Source organism: Lithobates pipiens, unplaced genomic scaffold (assembly GCF_037356315.1).
Source record: "Lithobates pipiens isolate NorthernLeopardFrog02 unplaced genomic scaffold, aLitPip1_a1.2 Scaffold_16, whole genome shotgun sequence".
Classification (NCBI taxonomy): Eukaryota; Metazoa; Chordata; class Amphibia; order Anura; family Ranidae; genus Lithobates; species Lithobates pipiens.
This window is the reverse complement of record NW_027507748.1, coordinates 58,139,165-58,162,306: the sequence shown is the minus strand read 5'-3', so window position 1 is coordinate 58,162,306 and position 23,142 is coordinate 58,139,165. Positions and strand designations below refer to the sequence as shown.

At 46.2% G+C, this 23,142-nt stretch overlaps 1 protein-coding gene across 1 annotated transcript in view; it reads left to right on the top strand.

Annotated features, from left to right (window-relative positions):
* The first annotated feature begins 7,352 nt into the window (after positions 1-7,352).
* Positions 7,353-23,142, top strand: part of CLIC6 (chloride intracellular channel 6) — a 73,705-nt gene continuing 57,915 nt past the window's right edge. The window contains exon 1 of the mRNA XM_077479931.1: positions 7,353-9,871. Coding sequence (XP_077336057.1) covers positions 7,523-9,871 — 2,349 coding nt within the window. The 5' untranslated portion in view covers positions 7,353-7,522. The remainder of the gene's footprint in view (positions 9,872-23,142) is intronic.

Sequence of the window (23,142 nt, the reverse complement as noted above, 5' to 3'; positions counted from 1 at the left end):
TATACAGAAATCGTCCAAATAATGGATAACTGAAGCTAGGTTCGAAACACCCCGAACCGCCCATTCCAAAAAAGAATTGAACTTTTTGAACAGCGAACAAGAAATGTCACAACTCATCGGTAAACAAGTATCAATGACAGCCTAGCAAGTGACAACAACCAGGATGCACAGCTAACAAATGAAAGGCTGTCTCAATATAAGTCTTTGCCAACAATGAACCCTGACTATACCGGCGCACCCACGATACAGCCGTATCGAAAGAAGTATAGGACACCTTACAAAGATCTGGGTGAATTGAGTCATTGACTGACCCACCCCTAGGATAAGAGAGGTGATGAATAAGCCAAAACTTATTTGGCTCCTTTTTGGGTACTTCTACACCCAACAGAGAAACAACTAGATTGGGCAATGGCGGCGAACCAAAGGGGCCAGCCATGCGACCCAAAGGAACTTCCTTAAATAATCCATAATAACCTCCAGATGCAAACTAGATGACAGCAAGTTTTGGCTATTGGTGGAGCGATCCACAAATGACTGTGTATGCTAAAACCCTCCAAAAAAAACTGTTCCCTGTACGTTCACGAACCGGAATCAATAAATACCGCTGCCTTTCTTCTTCCTCTCTTATGCCGCGTGCACACGATCGGTATTTCGGCCAGCAAAAGACAGATGAGAGCTTTTCATCGGAAAATGCGACCGTGTATATGCTCCATTGGAATTTAGCTGGCTGAATTCCCGCCAGCAAAAATTTGAGAGCATGTTCTCAATTTTTCCGACGGAAAAACTTTCTATCGGAAATTCCGATCGTGTGTATTAAATTCCGATGCGCAAAAACTCACACATGCTCAGATTCAACTACAAGATGGATGCTGTTGGCTACTGGGTATTGAACTTCCCTTTTCTAGTCTCCCGCCGTACGTGTTGTACGTCACCGCGTTCTTGCCAGTCGGAATTTAGTGTGACCGTGTGTATGAAAGACAGCTTGAGCGAAATCCTGTCGGAATTCCGTCGGGAAAACCATCAGAGCTTTTTCCGACCAAAATTCCGATCGTGTGTACACGGCATTACTCTCATCTGGTTTAACTTTGTCCAAGTTAAACTTCTCCAACAGCAACAAAGAAAATATCTCCACATACTCATACTCATACCCTTTCTATATACGCTCACCTCTGTCTTCGAACGAGCACCCAAAGGTCCCTCGAAACGCACATACACTTCGCATTTTGCGTAATCCACCAAACACACCCCAGCCAACCCGGTGATGCCCTTACCAGATGTAGTGACTTCGGACATAGGAGCTGCTGAACTCACCCCAGCTGTTTCTGGCGATTGCAGACCAGGCAACACTGCCACTCCCACGCCAGCACTAAGAGAGGCAACCAAAGCCGTATCCAGATCTACAGGAGTGAAATACCCCTATTCACCCCTATTGCCTCACTGCCCAACCCCGTCATGCTGGCCCTCCTCCCATTTTCACTTTTACTCGGGGCCATATACTTTGGTGACAAGTGTAAAAAATATTGTTTTATCTTGGTTATCAGTAGAAAAGTGCCCCTTACATTGTTGATCAGTAAAGAGTATTTATCCTTAAATAAGACCACCTTACATTGGTGATAAAAATAGATTGGTGGCACACTGGTGGTCAGCGGAAGAAGGGACCTCTTATGCCGCGTACACACGAGCGGACTTTTCAACATCCAAAGTCCGAAGGACCGAGTCCGTCAGACTATCCGATCGTGTGTGGGCTGCAACGGACTTTTGATTCACCAAAGTCTGACGGACTTTAGAATATGGAACATGCTTCAAATTTTCCCGAAGGAACTCCGCCGGACCCGGTCCCCTTCGAAAACTCCGCTCGTGTGTATGCTACTCCGACTGACTAAAACCGACGCTAGGGCAGCTATTGGCTACTGGCTATGAACTTCCTTATTCGAGTCGGGTCGTACGTCATCACGTTCGAATCCGTCGGAGTTTAGTGTGATCGTGTGTGGCCAAGTCCGTTCGGCCGAAAAGTCTGTCAGAACTCCGGCGGAACTCCGGCGGAACTCCGGCGGAACTCCGGCGGAACTCCTTTGGAAGTCTGTCGGACATAAGTCCTCTCGTGTGTACGGGGCATTAGGGTCGTTGTCCTGCTGGAAGATGAACCTCTGCCCAATCTCAAGTCTTTTGCAGACTCTAACAGGATTCTTCTAAGATTGTCCTGTATTTGGCGCCATCCATCTTTCCATCAACTCTGACCAGCTTCCCTGTCCCTGCTGAAGAAAAGTATCCCCACAACATGATGCTGCCACCACCATGTTTTATGGTGGGGGTGGTGTGTTCAGGGTGATGTGTAGTGTAAGTTTTCCACCACGCATAGCATTTTCCTTTTAGGCCAAAAAGTTCAATTTCGGTCTCATCTGACCAGACCACCTTCTTCCACATGTTTGCTGTGTCCCCCACGTGGCTTCTCACAAACTGCAAACGGGACTTCTTATTTACTTTCTTTCAACAATGGCTTTCTTCTTGCCACTCTTCCATAAAAGTCCATTTGTGGAGTGCACAGCTAATAGTTGCCCTGTGGACAGATTTACCTGAGCTGTGGATCTCTGAAGCTCCTCCAGAGTTACCATGGGCCTCTTGGCTGCTTCTCTGATTAATGCTCTCCTTGCCCGGCCTGTCAGTTTAGGTGGACGGCCATGTCTTGGTAGGTTTGCAGATGTGCCATACTCTTTCCATTTTCAGATGATGGATTTAACAGTGCTCCGTGGGATTTTCAAAGCTTGGGATATTTTTTTATAACCTAACCCTGCTTTAACTGTCTCCTCACCTTTATCCTTGACCTGTTTGGTGTGTTCCTTGCCCATCATGATGCTGTTTGTTCTTTAATGTTCACAATGGTTCTCTAACAAACATCTGAGGGCTTCACAGAACAGCTGTATTCATACTGAGATTAAATTACACACAGGTGTACTCTATTTACTAAATTGGTGGCTTCTGAGGGCAATTGATTCCACTGGATTTTAGTTAGGGGTATCAGAGTAAAGGGGGCTGAATGCAAATGCACGCCGCACTTTTCAGAAATGTATTTGTAAAAATTTTTGAAAAACATTTATCAGTTTCCTTCCACTTCACAATTATGTGCCACTTTGTGCTGGTCTGTCACATAAAATCCAAATAAAATACATTTACGTGTTTAGTTGTAACATGACAAAATGTGGAACATGTCAAGGGGTATAAATACTTTTTCAAGGCACTGTAAGTCTCTAATTATTGTAATTAATGAGAAGGGAGTGTTCACCCCAAGATGGAACTGTGAAGTGTGCAATGGTTAATTTGCTGTCTGGAACTAACAGACTCATGGTATGATCCGAGATAGGCCTCAGTTCCTGATACAAGCTAAAAGAAAGATTTAGGGCTATGTGAGATTTGATGGTATGGAATTATTGAGTGATAGAATGTCTGGTATGTAGTGATTGGTGGTTATCCTAATAATCTGCATTGTACAAGAATAGCGTCTCTGTAGTTTTTAATACAGGCATGGTCAGTCCATTGGTCAGGGTCATGTGGTATTTACACGCATGAACTAATAGTTTCTCTCTTTAGGATAAAAATAGTTACAGGGGAAAAGAGGGTATGGGAGACCTGTGCCACTATAGCGTGTCTGCGTGTGTTGTCTTTGAGAGAAGTGCTTTCTGAAATGCGGCCCTTTGCTTGCCTTTATCCAGCCATTGGAGCACTATTCCTCTGACTGACACCAACAATAAGGGCATCATTTTAGCCACGACACCAACAATGGAGCACCATCCCACTGATACCAATGATGGCCACACTTCCACCAACTGAAACCAGTGATGGGGCACTATTCCTCCCACTGACACCAATGATGGGGCACTATTCCTTCCACTTATATCAACAATGGGGCACTATTCCTTCCACTTATATCAACAATGGGGCACTATTCCTCCCACTGACACCAATGATGGGGCACTATTCCTTCCATTTATATCAACAATGGGGCACTATTCCTCCCACTGATACCAATGATGGGGCACTATTCCTTCCATTTATATTAACAATGGGGCACTATTCCTCCCACTGACACCAATGATGCGGCACTATTCCTTCCATTTATATCAACAATGGGGCACTATTCCTCCCACTGATACCAACAGTGGAGCACTATCCCACTGATACCAATGATGGCCACACTTCCACCAACTGACACCAGTGATGGGATACTATTCCTCCCACTGACACCAATGATGGGGCATTATTCCTCTCACTTACACCAACAATGAGGCACTATTATTCCCACATACACCAACAATGGGGCACTATTCCTCCCACTGACACCAATGATGGGGCACTATTCCTCCCACTGCATCAATGATGGGGCACTATTCCTCCCACTGACACCAATGAGGGGGCACTATTCCTCCCACTGACACGATGATGGGGCACTATTCCTCCGACTGCATCAATGATGGGGCACTATTCCTTCTACTTATATCAACAATGGGGCACTATTCCTCCCACTGATACCAACAGTGGAGCACTATCCCACTGATACCAATGATGGCCACACTTCCACCAACTAACACCAGTGATGGGATACTATTCCTCCCACTGACACCAATGATGGGGCATTATTCCTCCCACTTACACCAACAATGAGGCATTATTATTCCCACATACACCAACAATGGGGCACTATTCCTCCCACTGACACCAATGATGGGGCACTATTCCTCCCACTGGCACCAATGATGGGGCACTATTCCTCCCACTGAAGATGTAGATCAGTGGGAGGCTCTTGAACACAGATCCTAATGACAATGTTGATTGCCACTTTAAGCAAGCTGCTAGCAGGCATTAGCAGACTTTCAACAAGCTTGGAAATGTCCTGAACCCTGCTAACAGCTTGTTTAAAGTGACTATTTGCACACTTATTGGGATCTGCGTTCAACATTTACAAACTGGAGATGAATTGTGCTTTAAGAGCTTCAACAAAGCTTGCTGAAAGCACTGCACATGCTCTGCCAAAGCTTGCTGTTCACACTGCTCTTATATAGGCTGAAGCCTGTGTGAAACCGGCCTTGATCAATGGCGGCCCATCCATTAGTGGCGTCCAGGCACCCCCTACTCTCTCTACCCCCTATATGCAGTGGATAGATTCATGCATAGCACAAATCTATCCACGGCCATCGTGGCCGCCCCCTATTCACGGGCCCTTTTGGGTCAATGGGTGCATGAATTACAGCTGTGTTTTTTATTTTTCAAGCACCTGATTAGAGCCATAGGCTCTAATAGGCTTCAAAATAGCGTGGGCTTGGGACGCTGGGGATGCGTCCTGAGCCCACCCAGATGTGTTGCAACAGCAAATGAAGATTTGCGGTGGCAACGCTGATCCTTCTTCGGCCAATCGGGAAGCAGGTGTGAAACCCATTTCCTGATTGGCCAAAACCTCAGGTGATGCTATTGGATGCTTCACACCGGGAGGAGCAGTGAGGAGAGGACTCCAGGAGGGGACACTGGAGCCCACCACGCTGGGAGATGGCCATAGCAGCTCCAACCACTGCACTCACCGCCCGCATCTACGGTAAGGACAGAGGTTGGTGAAGGGGGGGGGGGGTGTTCGTACAGTGCTGTGCACAGGGGGAAGTAGCTGGCAGTTGTTTGCCACCCCCCCCCAAAAAAAAACCACCAGCTGCCACAGGCCTTGGTATTTACAATTTAGAAATCAATGTCCATTGACCGTAATTCTAATTTACAATAGACTGTAATGTTGACAGCATAAAATGATGAAATCTCCGGTTTTTCGTTTCAGTGGTTAAGCAGTACACGCCTCTAGCAGAATACAGGTTACAGACCATTGAATTACAATGAAAATATGTGATACACAGATAATAATAGCATAATAAGTAACACAGATTTGATTTCCACATTTGTTATGTGTTACCTTGGTAAAATCTTTCTTCCTAGTTATTCCGGTGAATACAAATTCAGATTTTATTTGTCTCCCAATGGCTGGATTGGATTCTGTATGCTGTGCAGCACTTCACAGGTACATACCAGTCTGCTGGGGAACTGCGGTAACATGTTCGTTAACCACTTCAGGACTTTTTATTTATTATTATTTATTTCTTATTTATTTCAGGTAGTTTTATAGCGCCACAAATTTACGCAGCGCTTATCATATATATTGTACATTCACATCAGTCCCTACCCTCTAGGATGCACAGCAGAGCGACCCTTTTACATATTCTTTCCGTCATGCCCCCCCCCCCCCCCACACACACACAATGGTGGAACGCCAGTATCCAGTTGCAAGTGCAACCTTGCGACCCTGGTGGTTCCATCATGGCAACAACTGCAATCCAAGAGCCTATTAAATTTAACAGGCATGTTTGACAGACGGCACCGACCAAATTAAAGCAGAGCTCCACCCAAAATAGGAAGTTCTGCTTGTTTGCTACCTCCCCCCACCTTTTGGGGGAGAGCGGGTACCTTTTTTTGACAGGTACCCATCCCCACTTCTGGGGGACCTCACCGCAGGAAGTTTGGCCCCCCTCCTCTTTCCCCTGCCACTGGGCCAGTTAGAAAACGCAGTGCGCTTCGTGTATGTGCAGTAGGGAACCGGCTGTGAAGCCAAAAGGCTTCACTGCCGATTTGTTTTATCCCCAATTGGTGGCAGCTGCACCCAAGAGCCGATCGGAAAATCGGCTGGGGTGCCGACATTGTGGTATCCCTAGACAGGTAAGTGTCCTAATATTAAAAGTCAGCAGCTACAGTATTTTTAGCTGCTGACTTTAATTTTTTTTGGTGGGGGGGGGGGGGGGGGGATTGGAGCTCCGCTTTAAATCGCTTTAAAAGCTAAGCATTACGGCTGCAGGCATGAGGCATGAGCAGCCATCCTAATCAATTGGAAGAGGGCGGATGGTGGATGGTAAAAACACCAAATTAACCATCTGTTTTTACTGCCCATTTAAACCTCACCTTAGACAGTTGTCACTGACAGCAAGTGTCCCCATAGGGTGATTTCCGTTCTTTCCCTGTTTTGATGACAAGTGTAACATTTTGGATTTGCCATCACTTGAAAATGTTCACTGGGACAAGTAGAGAGAGTGAATCTACCCAACAGGGACACAGACAACAACAACAAATAATATCCTAATCTGAATTCTTGCTCTGAGTCATCTGATGATCATACTATTCATTTACTAGTCTGCATTCTCCATGCATGCAGCTTTCCTTTAATGAGTGCAATGTGACCTGCAGAATGCAGAGGTGAGAGGTAATTCTTCTTGGGACCCGGAGCCTTGTGGTGCCAGTGGGAGGGTGTGGGGCGGAGGGAGGCTTGGGGAGTGGGACGCTCATAGCTTCACACTATTAGAGGATTTGTGAACACAGTGTTGGCTGCACTAATCCTGCACTGATCCAGGTCACCATAGTCACAGAGGAAGCCAAGGGAGGCTGACAGCTGGCCCACTGCACCCACTGATCACTGGCACCACTAGACTGAGAGCGGCACAGGACAAGCATGGCAGAGGCAGCAGCAGGTGAGCAGCCGGCACTGGCAGAGCACACTGGGGTAAAGGGAGTGAAGGCAGGGAAAGGGCAAGTTGCAGAAGTTATCATAGGGAGCAATGACACAGGTGCATGCCAGCTGAATGGAGGGGACGCACTCAGTTCTATTGTCAGCAGACAAGAAACCGAGGGTGCAGAAGTACAGGCTGGGACAGAGGAGACCGCCACAGGGGAGGGTGTAGGGGCAGATGAGAGTGTGACCTCCACAGGGGAGGGTGTAGGGGCAGAGGAGAGTGTGACCCCCGCAGGGGAGGGTGTAGGGGCAGAGGAGAGTGTGACCCCCACAGGGGAGGGTGTAGGGGCAGATGAGAGTGTGACCCCCACAGTGGAGGGTGCAGGGGCAGAGGAGAGTGTGACCCCCACAGTGGAAGGTGCAGGGGCAGGGGAGAGTGTGACCCCCACAGTGGCGAGTGTAGGGACAGAGGAGAGTGTGACCCCCACAGTGGAGGGTGCAGGGACAGAGGAGAGTGTGACCCCTGCAGTTGATGGTGTAGGGATGGAGGAGAGTGCAACCCCCGCAGTGGAGGTTGTAGGGGCAGAGGAGAGTGTAACTCCTTCCTTGGAGGGTGCAGGAGCAACAGAGGAAAGTGTGACCCTAGCAGGGGAGGGTGCCATGGGAAAGGAGAGTCTGGCCCGCTCAGTTGAAGGTTCAGGGGCAGAGGAGAGTGTGACCCCCACAGTGGAGGGTACAGGGGCAGGGGACAGTGCAACTCCCCCAATAGATAGTGCAAGCGCAGCAGAGGAGAGTGTAAACCCCACAGTGGAGAGTGCAGGGGCAATAGAGGAGAGGGTGACAACCACAGTAGAAGGTGCAGGGGCAGAGGACAGTGTGACTCCCATAGTGGAGAGTGCAGGGGCAACAGAGGTAAGTGTGACTGCCACAGAGGAGAGTTCAGGGGCAGGGGAGACTGTGACATCCATAGTGGAGTGTGCAGGGACAACAGAGGAGAGTGTGATTCCCGCAGTGGAGGGTGCAGGGGTAACAGAGGAGAGTGTGGCCCCCGCAGTGGAGGGTGCAGGGGTAACAGAGGAGAGTGTGGCCCCCGCAGTGGAGGGTGCAGGGGTAACAGAGGAGAGTGTGGCCCCCTCAGTGGAGGGTACAGGGGTAACAGAGGAGAGTGTGGCCCCCTCAGTGGAGGGTGTGGGAGTAACAGAGGAGAGTGTGGCCCCTGCAGTGGAAAACGAGGATACCACAGTAGAAGAAGTGGTTTCCCCCACAGTGGAGAAAGGTGCATCAGAGAAGGGACAGGCTGTAACCCCCATAGTGGAGGAGGATGTAACCCCTGTAGTGGAGGAGGCTGTAACCCCCGCAGAGGGGGAATCTGTGATACCCATAATAGAGGAAGCAGTGCTTCCCACAGTAGTGAAAGCTGTGACCCCCATAGTGGAGGAAGCCATGACAACAACAGTAGAGGAGGATGCAGGGCCAAAGGAGGAGGTTGTGACCCCCACAGAGGATGAAGGGGTGAACCCCACGTTAGAAGAGGGTGAAGCGGGCACAGCTGTGGCAGTAGAGGAAGGTCCAGCTGAGATTCAGGACATTGTAAGTCCAGCTCAGGTAGAGTTGGAAATTATTGAGGAACCTGCAGAATCTGACCATGGTGACACCGGTGCTGGGAATGTCAGTGCTGAGGACAGTGGTGCAGTACAAGAAGACAAAGAAGAAAGCAGTGAGAGTAGTGGGAGCAGTGAAGGGACATCCAGCAGTGATGAAGAAGAAGAAGAGGAGAAGGAACAGAAAGCTGAAGATGCAGAGGGAGGAAATAAAGATGAGGAGCAGCAGGAGGCTGAGGAAGAACCTACAGAACAGGTAGAAGCTGATACAAATACAGAAGAGACAGGGACTGTTACAGAAGATCAGGAAGTTATGGAAACTGTGACTAATGAGGAAGCATCCCAGGCGGCCAGCGAAGAGGAGAAAACAGATCTGGGTCCCCAGGCAGGATATACAGAGGAACCAGGAACCGTGGGAGATGTCCCACTTGATGGACCTGATAATACATTGGACACCACAGTACCAGCAGATAGCCCCCCAGAACAGGACAACATTGTCCTAACAGAAGAGGCTGAAGTGGCACAAGGACTTGAAGAAGCTCCTTTAGGGGGGGCTGCTGGAACCGAGGAAACCCCAACACCGGTTCTTCCAGAAAAGGAGGACCAGCCAGAGGGTCCTGATGCCGGACAAGACACAGCCATGGGAGATGTGATTAGGGAAAATGGAACTGGTCCTTCGAGTGGCCCAGAAACTCCCCTGGAGAGCAATGACCTTTCCCAGGAACACGACATATCCCTGTTTGTCAAGGTAGGACTTGTTACTAATGTGTAAAAATACTGTACACTGTCTTGTTGCTTTATGTAACCCAATCTAGTGAACATATATGTGTAACTGACAATTGTGCAGTCGTGCGACGCTGAACCCAAATAAAATGTATGTCCTTTTTTCCCACAAATAGAGCTTTCTTTTGGTGGTATTTGATCACCTCTGCGTTTTTTGTTTTGTTTTTTTTGCGCTATAAACAAAAAAAGACCAACGATTTTGAAAAAAACAAAAACATTTATATTTTCTGATATAAAACATATCCAAAAACAAAAAAGTTAAAAAAATCTAATGTCTTCATCAATTTAGGCCAATATATATTCTGCTACATATCGTTGGTGAAAAAAAAAAAAGTATTGGTTTGTGCAAAAGTTATAGTGTCTACAAACTGTGGAATATTTTTTTTTCATTCTTTTTTTTTTTTTACTAGTAATGGTGGTGATCTGCGACTTAACGTGGGACTGCGATATTGCGGCAGACAAATCGGACACCTAACTGACACTTTTGACACTTTTTGGGGACCAGCGACACTAATACAGTGCTAAAAAATATGCACTGTCACTGTACTAATGACACTGGCAGGGAAGGGGTGAACATCAGGGGTGATCAAAGGGTTAACTGTGTTCCCTGGGAGTGCTTTCTAACTGTATGGGAGCTGCTTGGACTGTGGGAAGACAGAGATCCATGTTCCTGCTTAGCAGAAACACAAAATCACTGCCTTCCCTTGTCACAGAACAGCAGTCTGCCTTGATTACATAGCTTTCCATGTAAATTGGCAATAAACACCTGACAGACATTCCAACCCTTACCCATTCATTTGTTGTTTTTTCATCACTTCCTGTCTTTGTGATACCCATCAAAGTGATAGAAAGTGGCAATAAATCTTCCCTGTGATGAAGGAACAAAAACTTGCTAGCCTTTCTAACCCTTCATCACTCTATCAAATAAAAACAGATTAAGCTGGAATGGATTTCAGCTTTAAAAAGTATTTTTTGGGCAAAGTCCTGTCAGGTAAGAAGAGACCGATCATGCGTTCCCAGTACAGAGGAACACCAATCGGTTCCCCCCCCCTTGGGAATTCCCTCCCCCTACAGTTAGAATCACTCCCTAGGTAACACAGTTAACCCCTTGATCGCCCCTAATGTTAACCCCTTCCCTGCCAGTGACATTTATACAGTAATCAATGCATTTTTATAGCACTGATCGCTGTATAAATGTCAATGGTCCCAAAATGGTGTCAAAAGTGTCCGATATGTTCGCCGCAATGTCGCAGTCATGATAAAAACTGCAGATCGCTGCCATTACTAGTAAAAAAAAAAAAATAATGCCATAAAACTATCCCTAATATTGTAGACACTATAACTTTTGCGCAAACTAATCAATATATGCTTATTGCAATGTTTTTTACCAAAAATATGTAGAAGAGTACAAATCGGCCTAAACTGAGGAAAATTAAAAAAAAAAAAGAAATTGGGATATTTATTATAGTAAAAAAATATTGTTTTTTTCAAAATTGTTGCTCTTCTTTTGTTTATAGCGCAAAAAATAAAAACCACAGAGATGATCAAATACCACCAAAGGAAAGCTCTGTTTGTGGGGAAATAATGATAAAAATGTCTTATGTGTACAGTGTTGCATGACCGCACAATTGTCATTCAAAGTGCGACAGCGCCGAAAACTGAAAATTGGCCTGGGCAGGAAGGGGGTGAAAATGCCCTGTATTGAAGTGGTTAATCAATCTGTGATTCAATCATATCTGAAAAAAATATTGAATAGCCATAACTTCCCTTCTGATTGGTTGGCAGCACTCAGATTCCTTGTTTATTGAATATGATCATATTTCAAACAGATTATAAGATTATATAGTGGAAATAAAGATGTGATCAATGATGTATAATTCGTAGTTAATGATTGCATTGTAACTGTCACTCAAAATCCACTTTCCTGCATGTGGCTTTTAGCTATAGATCAATTATTCCCATCAGAAAATGAATTGATCATTTATTGAAGAGTGTATGGCTACCATTAATGTGGTATTAAAGCTTTGTTTTTGTTTTTTTTGTAAATAACAAACATGTTATACTTAAGCCGCGTACACACGGGCGGACTGTCTGGCCAACTTAGTCCGTTGAAACACATTTCAGCGGACAGTCCGCTCATGTGTGGGCTTCAGCGGACTTTTTCAGCGTGCAGTCTGGCGGACTAAGTATTTCGGAATTTCCGTAATATTGTCCGTCAGACTTTGGTTTCAGCGGACAATCCGCTCGTGAGTAGGCTAGTTGGACGGACTAAGTATGGCGCATGCTCAGAAAGGATTTACACGGCGGAAGGGTGCATTGCTGTGTATTGGACTTCCTATTTCTAGTCCCGTCGTACGTGCTGTACACGTCATCGCGCAAGCTTTCGACGGACTGTTTTGCATCCGTGTGTGGTCAAGTCCGTTCATTCGAAAGTAGGACGGACTGTCTGTCGGATTGTCTGACGGACTAAGTTGACCATACAGTCCGCCCGTGTGTACGCGGCTTAACCTGTTCTGTGTAGTGGTTTTGCACAGAGCAGCCCAGATCCTCTTCTTTTTGGCTCCCCGGACTGCACTCCAGGCTCCTCCCCCTTGAGCAGTGCCCCCAGAGAAAGTCATTTGCCCTGGGGGCACCCCTGCATGCTCACTTGCGAGCCGCTGCTCTTTGTGTCCATAAGACAGATCTGTGGCTCTGCCCCACAGCGATCTCTCCTCATTGGTTTACTGGCTGTGATTGACAGCAGTGGGAGCCAATGAGCTCCCACTGCTGTCTCAGCTCATGAGGCGGGAGAGTCCTGGGACAGCCGAAGCTATAGAGGACAGCGATGGATCAGAGAGAGCTCAGATAAGGATGGGGAGGGGGATTTTACCTAGAATGCATGAAGGTAAAAAAACTTCAGCCTTTAGAACCATTTTAAAGTGTTACTAAACCCAGTAATATGAAAATAGTTCATCCCCCACAGTTCCCACAGCTTATACAGTGGTGTGAAAAAGTGTTTGCCCCCTTCCTCATTTCCTGTTCCTTTGCATGTTTGTCACACTTAAGTGTTTCGGAACATCAAACCAATTTAAACAATAGTCAAGGACAACACAAGTAAACACAAAATGCAATTTGTAAATGAAGGTGTTTATTATTAAAGGTGAAAAAAAATCCAAACCATCATGGCCCTGTGTGAAAAAGTGATTGCCCCCTAAACCTAATAACTGGTTGGGCCACCCTTAGCAGCAACAACTGCAACCAATCGTTTGCGATAACGTGCAATGAGGCTTTTACAGCGTCCTGGAGGAATTTTGGCCCACTCATCTTTGCAGAATTGTCCTAATTCAGTTACATTAGAGGGTTTTCGAGCATGAACGGCCTTTTTAAGGTCATACCACAACATCTCAATAGGATTCACGTCAGGACTTTGGCTAGGCCACTCCAAAGTCTTCATTTTGTTTTTCTTCAGCCATTCGGTGGTGGACTTGCTGGTGTGTTTAGGATCATTGTCCTGCTGCAGAACCCAAGTTCGTTTCAGCTTGAGTACACGAACAGATGGTCAGACATTCTCCTTCAGGATCTCTTGGTAGACAGCAGAATTCATAGTTCCTTTTATCACGGCAAGTCTTCCAGGTCCTGAAGCAGCAAAACAGCCCCAGACCATCACACTACCACCACCATATTTTACTGTTGGTATAATGTTCTTTTTCTGAAATGCAGTGTTCCTTCTACGCCAGATATACTTGGACACACACCTTCCAAAGAGTTCCACTTTTGTCTCATCGGTCCACAGAATGTTGTCCCAAAAGTCTTGGGGATCATCAAGATGTGTTGTGGAGAAATTGAGACGAGCTTTGATGTTCTTTTTGCTCAGCAGTGGTTTTCTCCTTGGAACTCTGCCATGCAGGCCATTTTTGCCCAGTCTTTTCCTGATGGTGGAGGCATGAACGCTGACCTTAACTGAGGCAAGTGAGGCCTGCAGTTCCTTGGACGTTGTTGTGGGGTCTTTTGTGACCTCTTGGATGAGTCGTCGCTGCGCTCTTGGGGTAATTTTGGGCGGCCGGCCACTCCTGGGAAGGTTCACCACTGTTCCATGTCTTCGCCATTTGTGGATAATGGCTCTCACTGTGGTTCGCTGGATTCCCAAAGCTTTGGAAATGGCTTTATAACCCTTTCCAGACGGATAGATCTCAATTACTTTCTTTGTCAATTGTTCCTGAATTTCTTTGGGTCTCGGCATGATGTGTAGCTTTTAAGGATCTTCTGGTGGACCTTACTGTGTCAAGCAGCTCCTATTTAAGTGATGCCTTGATTGTGAACAGGTGTGGCAATAATCAGGCCTGGGTGTGGCTGGAGAAATTGAACTCAGGTGTGGACAACCACAGTTATAGTATGTTTTAACAGGGGGGGGCAATCACTTTTTCACACAGGGCCATGATGGTTTGGATTTTTTTTCACCTTTAATAATAAACACCTTCATTTACAAATTGCATTTTGTGTTTACTTGTGTTGTCCTTGACTATTGTTTAAATTGGTTTGATGTTCCAAAACACTTAAGTGTGACAAACATGCAAAGGAACAGGAAATGAGGAAGGGGGCAAACACTTTTTCACACCACTGTACATCTTATTTTTACATTAAAATACTACCACTATGTACCTTTTTGTATGATCTGTATACCACGGTCAGTGATTGACTGCACAGTTTCTCCAGTGCTGGGAGCTCAGGTAGGAGGAGATTTCCACTACAGCCTGTATACACGCCTACATGTGTGATGTCAATATCATGTGACCCGGCTAGCTCTGAGAACAAGTACATCGTCTCTCCAGCATAAAATACACAACTGAGCATGTGCAGGTGGGCTACCCTGCCTGTGTTAGCTGGCCTTCCCCAGATAGGCAGTGCAGGAGGGGAGGAATATGTGCATACAGGATCAAACAGCCTTTTTACACAATGCAGAGGAATAACCCCTTAAGTTCCACAGTGAGTATAAAAAGCATGCTTTACTACATATACAGACTGATTTTTACTGTTGTGGGTTTAGTAACACTTTAAGCCCTATTGTGGGGTGACAACACATTTTTTATGGAATGAGTGTTGTCAGCCCTGCCCAGTTGCCTTTTACTAAACTATTAAACCACTTCCACTCTCAGAACTCTACAAACTAAAGTGCAGTCATTCTCTAAGATGAGACCTAGGAGGGCTAAATAGGCTCTCTGAGACTACACAGGAAGTGTGCACAGGACATAGGACAGTTTTTTTGCACTTGTTAAAATGATAAAACAAAATTCTTCCTATAAAACAAAACTGAAGCAAATAAGAGAAGTTCACTGTAAGGGCTCTTTCACACAGGCATTTCTGTGTACGGACGCAGCTTTGCTCAGTGGGGGATAGATCCGCTGATCGCTGCTGAGCAGGCGGATGACAGGTCAGAGCCCCGCTGTTCTCTATGGGGAGATCAGATGAAAACGGACTGATTGTCCGTTCTCATCCGATCCTATCTGATCCGATTCATCCGTCTGGATTTCACGGACAGGATCAGACCGGATAGCGGTGGGTGTCAGCGGACATGTCACTGCTGATATCCGCTGCTCCCTAGGGGTGAATGGGGTCTTACGATTTAAATAGACTTTAAGTAAAAAAATTACCCTCTGCCACCCTGCATAGCCAGGAAGGTCACACCACTATTTCCTAACTATTTCCTAACACACCTTCAGGTGTTCCTGTGTCACCAGCACATCAGCAATGTCATGGCAAGGATTTCTTGTACAGTGAGCATGGAGGTGACACAGGAAGTCACAGAGCTGAGACAGGAAATAGGAATGACACCAGTCTGGATATGCAAGGTGACAATGGTGTGTTACTTACAAGACTGGCTGAAGAGGAGGAAGTGCCAACAACTGCTGGGCCATGGGGGCCTATGGGTGACATCAAGGCTCCCGAAATTCACAGCTAGTGTTGAGCACTCCCTTATACAGAGCTACAGAATCACTTAACTGGACCAGAGTGGCTTACCGGAGATTCCTCCATCCCTGTTTTGGCAGCTTCAGCTGTACTGCATATAAATGAACAGGAAGTGCTTTGTACAGAAGCTCCTGTTCATTCACAAACAGAAGCATAGTAGACACAGTTTACTATCCTTCAGTTATGAATGAACACAGTGAGTGATCAGTAGCAATCAACCAAAGTACAGCAGGACCAGTGGCGGCCCATGCATTGTGGGCACACAAGCGCCGCCCCCCCCCCCCCCTCATCTGTGCAAGTAGCCCTTTTCAGGACGCCGGACACATGAATTCCTATGGTGGGGGTGGGAGGGGGTGGTACATTTTGAAGCACCTGCCAGAGGCAGAGAGTGTGCTCTAAACCCACCCAATTGTGTGATGATAGCGAATAAATTTTTGCTATTTTCACACTAACCTTCCTCCCTGCCAATCAGGAGGCAGGGCGTCAGACAGGCAGGGGAGGGGAGGGGTTGAGGGGCTGCCAGAGCCGCAAGCCCCACGAGTGGGGGGGGGGGGGATCAGTGGGCACAGTAGCTGCATAAACTGGGCACAAGTGGCTGTATCTGACGGGCACAAGTGGCGGCATAAACTGGGCACAAGTGGCTGCATATACTGGGCACAAGTGGCTGCATTTGATGGGCACAAGTGGCTGCATGTGATGGGCACAAGTGGCTGCATGTGATGGGCACAAGTGGCTGCATATACTGGGCACACGTGGCTGCATTTGACGGGCACATGTGGCTGCATATGATGAGCACAAGTGGCTGCATTTGATGGCACGAGTGGCTGCATACAAAAAAAAAATTTTTTACATACTGTCACCAGTCAGTATCCCTGATCACCGCCACACCAACTGCACTGGTGTGTAAAAAAAAAAAAAAACAATTGTGCAAAAAACATTTTTTATTTTCTTTATTTTCCAATAGATTGTGACAAAAAAATACAACTTCAATAAACACTTAATGCCTCTTACTATGCCTTGGACTATCTACTTTACTTTTCAAAAAGGGGTTATTTGCGGGTTATTTGTACTGTCCTGGTATTTTCAGGCCTAAAATAATAATTTAATAAAAAAAAATTCTTGTGGATTTAACATTTTATTTGATAATTCTCCCTTGTTCCCATCTCAAAAAGTTGTGAGGTATGCCATAGGAACAAGGCCCTGCTGTTCGAGGTCCCTGCCTATTTATACACCCCTCAGTCCCCCTACTGGCCGTTCTTCCTGCCAGGGATTGGCTGAGGCTGCATGAATGTGTAGCTGAGGGTTTTCCTCCTCCACCCACTAAAGTCAGTGTCACCTATCGGTGCTGCCTATCAGTGCCAATCATTGCCCATCAGTGTCACCTATCAGTGCCTATCAGTGCAGTGCCACCTATCAGTGCAGCCTCATCAGTGCTGCCTCATTCGTGCCACCTCATTAGTGGCCATCAGTGCCCCCTTATCAGTGCAGCCTATTAGTACCTATTAGTGCCCCCTTATCAGTGCAGCCTATCAGTACCTATCAGTGCCCATCAGTGCAGCCTATCAGTGCTCTTTAGTGCAGCCTCATCAGTGCACTTCAATAAATAGGAACAATTACTTATTTGCTAAATTTTATAACATTTTTAACATAAAAAAATATATATAATAATAATAATAATTTGCCCTTTTTTTGTTTGTTTACCAAAAAATAATGGTGTTTTTTAATCAGCGGTGATTAAATACCACCAAAACAAAGCTCTATCTGTAAAAAAAAGATAAAAATGACATATGGGTACAGTGTTGTATGACAGCGCAATTGTTATTCAAAGTGCAACAGCGCCAAAAGCTAAAAATTGGCCTGGGCAGGAAGTGGGTGAACGTGCCCAGTAGGCAAGCGGGTAAACTACAGCCTTTGAACAACAGCACTGGGACCAAAATAATTAATTAAAAAAAAAAAAATTATTAAAAAAAATAACAATGAATAAAAAAAACAAAAAAAAACATGAAAGTTTTATTTAAAAATGTCATTATTATGTTGAAGAAGGGGAAAGGAGGAACCGGGGAAGGAAGGCAGATTATACTTCAGCTTTAAAGTGTATGTCCAGCCTAAACTTGGTTCTGCAACGTCTATCTCCAGCTATCATTCCACGGTTAAATCTGATTCATCATCCTCCTCATTCCAACATTTGGGTAAGCAGCGGCCGAGCCTCTTGACCCCGCCTGTTGTATAGAGATACAGCTGCAGGATTCCCTGTTGGCTGTTATAAATGAGCATTTAATAAGATCTAAACCCTTGCTGGAAGACATTTCTTTTTTTTATAGCACTGTGCATCATAAAACAATTGCCACGGCTTTTCCTCCCATAAAATACAGATTTTTACCTTTGTTCATCCTCAGTGCTGCTGATCTCCTCCTGCCTCTTTAAGCCACTTCCTGTCTACATTCTCTCACTCCAGCATCAGCTGCACAACACTGCTCTGGCCTGGTTTTCTGATCGCTGATAACGCCGACTCATTGCTGTATGTATTGTCGAATTCGCTTTTTGGTCTTCACCAGGGGTGCGTGTGATCAGGTGACATTGTAGGAGAGAAGTTGGGGGTCTCTTGTCAAGCTGTGTGATTTCAGCTCCCCTGATCTAACCTGTACTAGAATATGGGCAATTAGAACCTGATGGCTGTGGAAGCTTATGCACCAGGGGCAGTCTGTCCATTGAGGGGCGCACGGGCGCTGCCCCCTCTATCTACTCCACCCCCCTATATGGTGCATAGCATGAATCTATCCATGGCCGACCCGGCCACCCCCTATTCATGCGTCTGGGCCCTTTCAGGATGCCAGGCGCCTGAATTACAGCGGCGGGGTGTTTTTTTGAAGCACCTAATTAGAGCCATAGGCTCCAATAGGCTTCAAAATAGGCTTGGAGCTCTGAGCAGAGCGCTCGGAGCCCACCCAGGTGTGTTAGAAAAGCAAATGAATATTCGGTTTTTTAACACTGAATCGCCTCTCCGCTAATCAGGAAGAGCAGGTCTGATACCCATTTCCCGACTGGCTGAAAGGTCAGGCGATCCTATTGGATGCCTAGGAGGAGGGGAGGAGACGCATCACAGAAGCTGCCGTAATCTCAGAAGAGAAAAGAGGACACATGAGATGCTGCCAGATGCCTACCGCAGCCTGATCCCCTGCCCGATGTGCTCGCCGATCCCCACTGCTGTGCCCCCGCCGATCCCAGATGCTGTGTGCCCGCAGATCCCCACCGCTGTGCCCCCGCCGATGTCTGCCCGCCGATCCCAGATGCTGTGTGCCCGTCGATCCCCTCAAATGGGTAAGTGCCGGTGGACTGGCAGACAACGGGAGGCAAAGGGGGGATTTGAGCTACCAAGGGGGGTTGGAGGGGGGTGGTTGCTTGCACCCCCCCAACAAAAAACACCAGCCGTCACTGTTATGCACCCATCTTCTGAACCTTTGAAGACAAACGGCTAAAAACAGAGCTGAGATGCTAATAAGAACTTTAGTAATTAATAAGTAAATTGATATCCTTATTACCAAGAAAAATATAATAATAATATTAATAAGAAGATTTATAATAATATTTACTAAGAAAGATAATATTATATTAAATAATAAGACAAATATAATAATAATAATAATATGAATAACTATTTTACTTGCCAAAAAGATTGATACAGTTCTACAGGCTAAAGATTCATTATTATTTTAATTCATTCTCTGCATTGAAGTGATATTAAAGTCTTTTTTTTTTATAGTTTAAAAATAATAAACATGTTATACTTACCTGCTCTGTGTAATGCTTTTGCACAGAGCAGCCCCGATCCTCCTTTGCTTTGGTCCTCCGCCAGCGCTCCTGGCCCCTCCCTTCTGCCGAGTGCCTGCTTGCTGGGGGGAACTCGAGCCGAGCCACTGCTCTGTGTGTCTATTCAGACATGGACCCGTGGCTCGGCCCTGCCCCCTCTCTCTCCTCATTGGCTCACTGACTTTGACAGCAGCGGAAGCCAATGGCACCAATCGGGAGGGAGAGTCCTGGACAGCCGAGGCTCTCGAGCAACATCACTGGATCAATATGGGGCTCAGGAAGGTATTAGGGGAATTAGGGGGGCTGCTGCACACAGAATGCTTATTATCTTATTGCATAGAATGTATTAAGATAAAAAACTTTATACCTTTTGAACCACTTTAAGGTAAAAAACCTTCCAAGATGAGTTCCTAACCAGCCCCCCTTTAAATACTTACTCGAGCCTGATCTCGATCCAGCACTGTGGCCCCGAGAGCAGTATTGCTGCTCTCCCTCTCCTCACTGGCATACAGGCAGCAGTGAGAGCCATTGGCTCCTACTGTTGTTAATCAGTTCCTGTGTCAAGGGAGTGGGAAGGCGGAGCCAGAGCTGTACTGTGTGTGTTTATAGACACACATACCCAGGCTCAGAAGTGACCCACACATTTGCCCCCATAGCAAGCACTTGCTATGTGGACAAACACAGAGGAGGAGCAGACAGCACCAGCAGGGGACCACAGAAGAGGAGGATTGGGCTGCTATGTGCTATACTATTGCACAGAACAAGTAATTATAACGTTATTTTAATTTTTATAGCCTTTAGTAATACTTTAAAGCTTAACGCCAGTGAAAATTCAAAACAAATGCTAATTTTTTATATTGTCTAGGGTACTTTTTAAAGAGTTTACTTTGGTTTTGCCTTGCTCCGGGTTGTTTGTGGGCCCTCCATATCCTCACTTACAATACAGGACTGCTGGTCCTGCATTGTATATGATGATGTCAGAGCGCGAAAAATAAAAAGGTGAACTAACGCCAAATATTGTGGCCGCCCCTTCAGACCCTGTGACACATAGCAGTCTGTACACCACAATACACAGCCCCAGAGTGCGTGTCCATTATTATCCTTGCAATGTTAAGCGCTCATTGATAAGTGCAGCCCCTTACCGCACTGATCATCTAAAACCTCCGCTAAGGTCCCAGAAGAAGAAGCAATTCTGACTGGTCAGTGCGGTCATGTGGTAGTGCTGACCAATGAGCACTTGCCATTGGGAGCATTATGATGGATACTCATTCCGGGGCTGTGTATTGTGGTGTATGGTATACGGACCACTGGCACTGGCAGCATGGGGCATCGTGTGTGCAGAGGAGTCTGGAGTAGTGGTGTATTTTGGTTTTGTGCTGCCCTAGACAAGACTAAAATCAGGTTCTCCCCCCCATCTAAATTTGTCCCACCCCAGACGCGGTATACCGTTCTTGTTCACAGTGAAAAGTCACAGCTTCCTCATTAGACTCTGAGACATAATTCGTCCAAGTGCCATATATAGAATTACTGCCCATGATCTGCCGTTCGTGGTGATATCTTACACGTGTGGAACGATTGCTGTTTGCGTGTGTGCGAGACTGACACGTGCATTTACCTTTTGTGCTCGAGCATGGGAGGACAGCGGTACTTTAACTTCTTCCCGCAAATTGCCATCATTGTACGTCGGTACTTTGACCTAGAATACCAGGGTTATGGCATAACCCCAGTATTCTCTTCAACGCCGGGCAGGCTGCTTTCAGATAAACTTGTCTCCGCAGCGGTTGTGCCGCAAGATCACTTTTATCAGCGGTGGGAGCGATGTCCCCCCGCGCTCCGTTCGTCTCCACCGCTTACGGAAGCTATTGGTAGCAGCGGAGACAATCAGGTTCTTTCCCCTCAGTAGCATGGAGCCGAGTGAGGGAAACATGGCCCCCACTCAGGTCCATACCATTGGAGGACAAGGCCCACTCTGCTCCATACCATTGGAGAACGAGGCCCACTCGGCTCCATACCATTAGAGGGCGAGGCCCAATCGGCTCCATACCATTGGATGAGGAGGCCCACTCGGCTCCATACCATTGGAGGATGAGGCCCAATCGGCTCCATACCATTGGAGGACAAGGCCCACTCGGCTCCATACTATTGGAGAACGAGGCCCACTTGGCTCCATACCATTGGAGGACGAGGCCCAATGTGCTCCATACCATTGGATGAGGAGGTCCACTCAGCTCCATACCATTGGATGAGGAGGTCCACTCAGCTCCATACCATTGGATGAGGAGGCCCACTTGGCTCCATACCATTGGAGGACGAGGCCCAATCGGCTCCATACCATTGGATGAGGAGGCCCACTCGGCTCCATACCATGGGAGGACGAGACCCACTCGGCTCCGTACCATTGGATGAGGAGGCCCACTCGGCTCCATACCATTGGAGGACGAGACCCACTTGGCTCCATACCATTGGAGGACGAGGCCCACTCGGCTCCATACCATTGGATGAGGAGGCCCACTCGGCTCCATACCATTGGATGAGGAGGCCCACTCGGCTCCATACCATTGGATGAGGAGGTCCACTCGGCTCCATACCATTGGAGAACGAGGCCCACTCGGCTCCATACCATTGGAGAACGAGGCCCACTCGGCTCCATACCATTGGAGAACGAGGCCCATTCGGCTCCATACCATTGGATGAGGAGGCCCACTAAGGCCCAATGGTTTTAAAGCAGAAATTATTATTATTATTTTTTTTTTTTTTTTTAAAGACATTTATTTATTTGTTGCATTTAAGTGTAAATATGGGATCTGAGGTCTTTTTGAACCCAGATCTCATATTAAAGAGGTCCAGTCATGCTTTTTTTCTATTACAAGGGATGTTTACATTAGTAGAAATTTTTAAGCAACGCCTATGGAGATTTTAATGGTCAAAGTCTGTCGCCATTCCACGAGCGGGCACAATTTTGAAGTGTGACATGTTGGGTATCAATTTTCTCGGTGTAACATTATCGTTCACAATATGAAAAAAATTGGGCTAACTTTACTGTTGTCTTATTTTTTCATTCAAAAACTGTATTTTTTTAAAAAAAACTGCGCTTGTAAGACCGCTACGCAAATACAGTGTGACATAAAGTATTGCAACAACCGCCATTTTATTCTCTAGCGTGTCTGAAAAAAAAGAATAATGTTCAGGGTTCTAAGTAATTTTCTAGCAAAAAAATAACTGATTTTAACTTGTAAACAACAAGTTTGAAAAATAGGCCAGGTCCTTAAGTGGTTAATTTTTTTAAAATTATTATTAATATTTTTTTTATCACTTATTGCTTTTAATGAGGAATGTAAACATCCTTGTGACAGCAATAGGCATGTGACAGATCCTCTTTATGGAGAGATCTGGGGTCTATAAGACTTGTACTTAAAAGCAGTCAAAACACCAAGATCGTTTTTTTCGAATGCTTTAGATTTTTTAAAACTGGTGCTGATGGTTTCC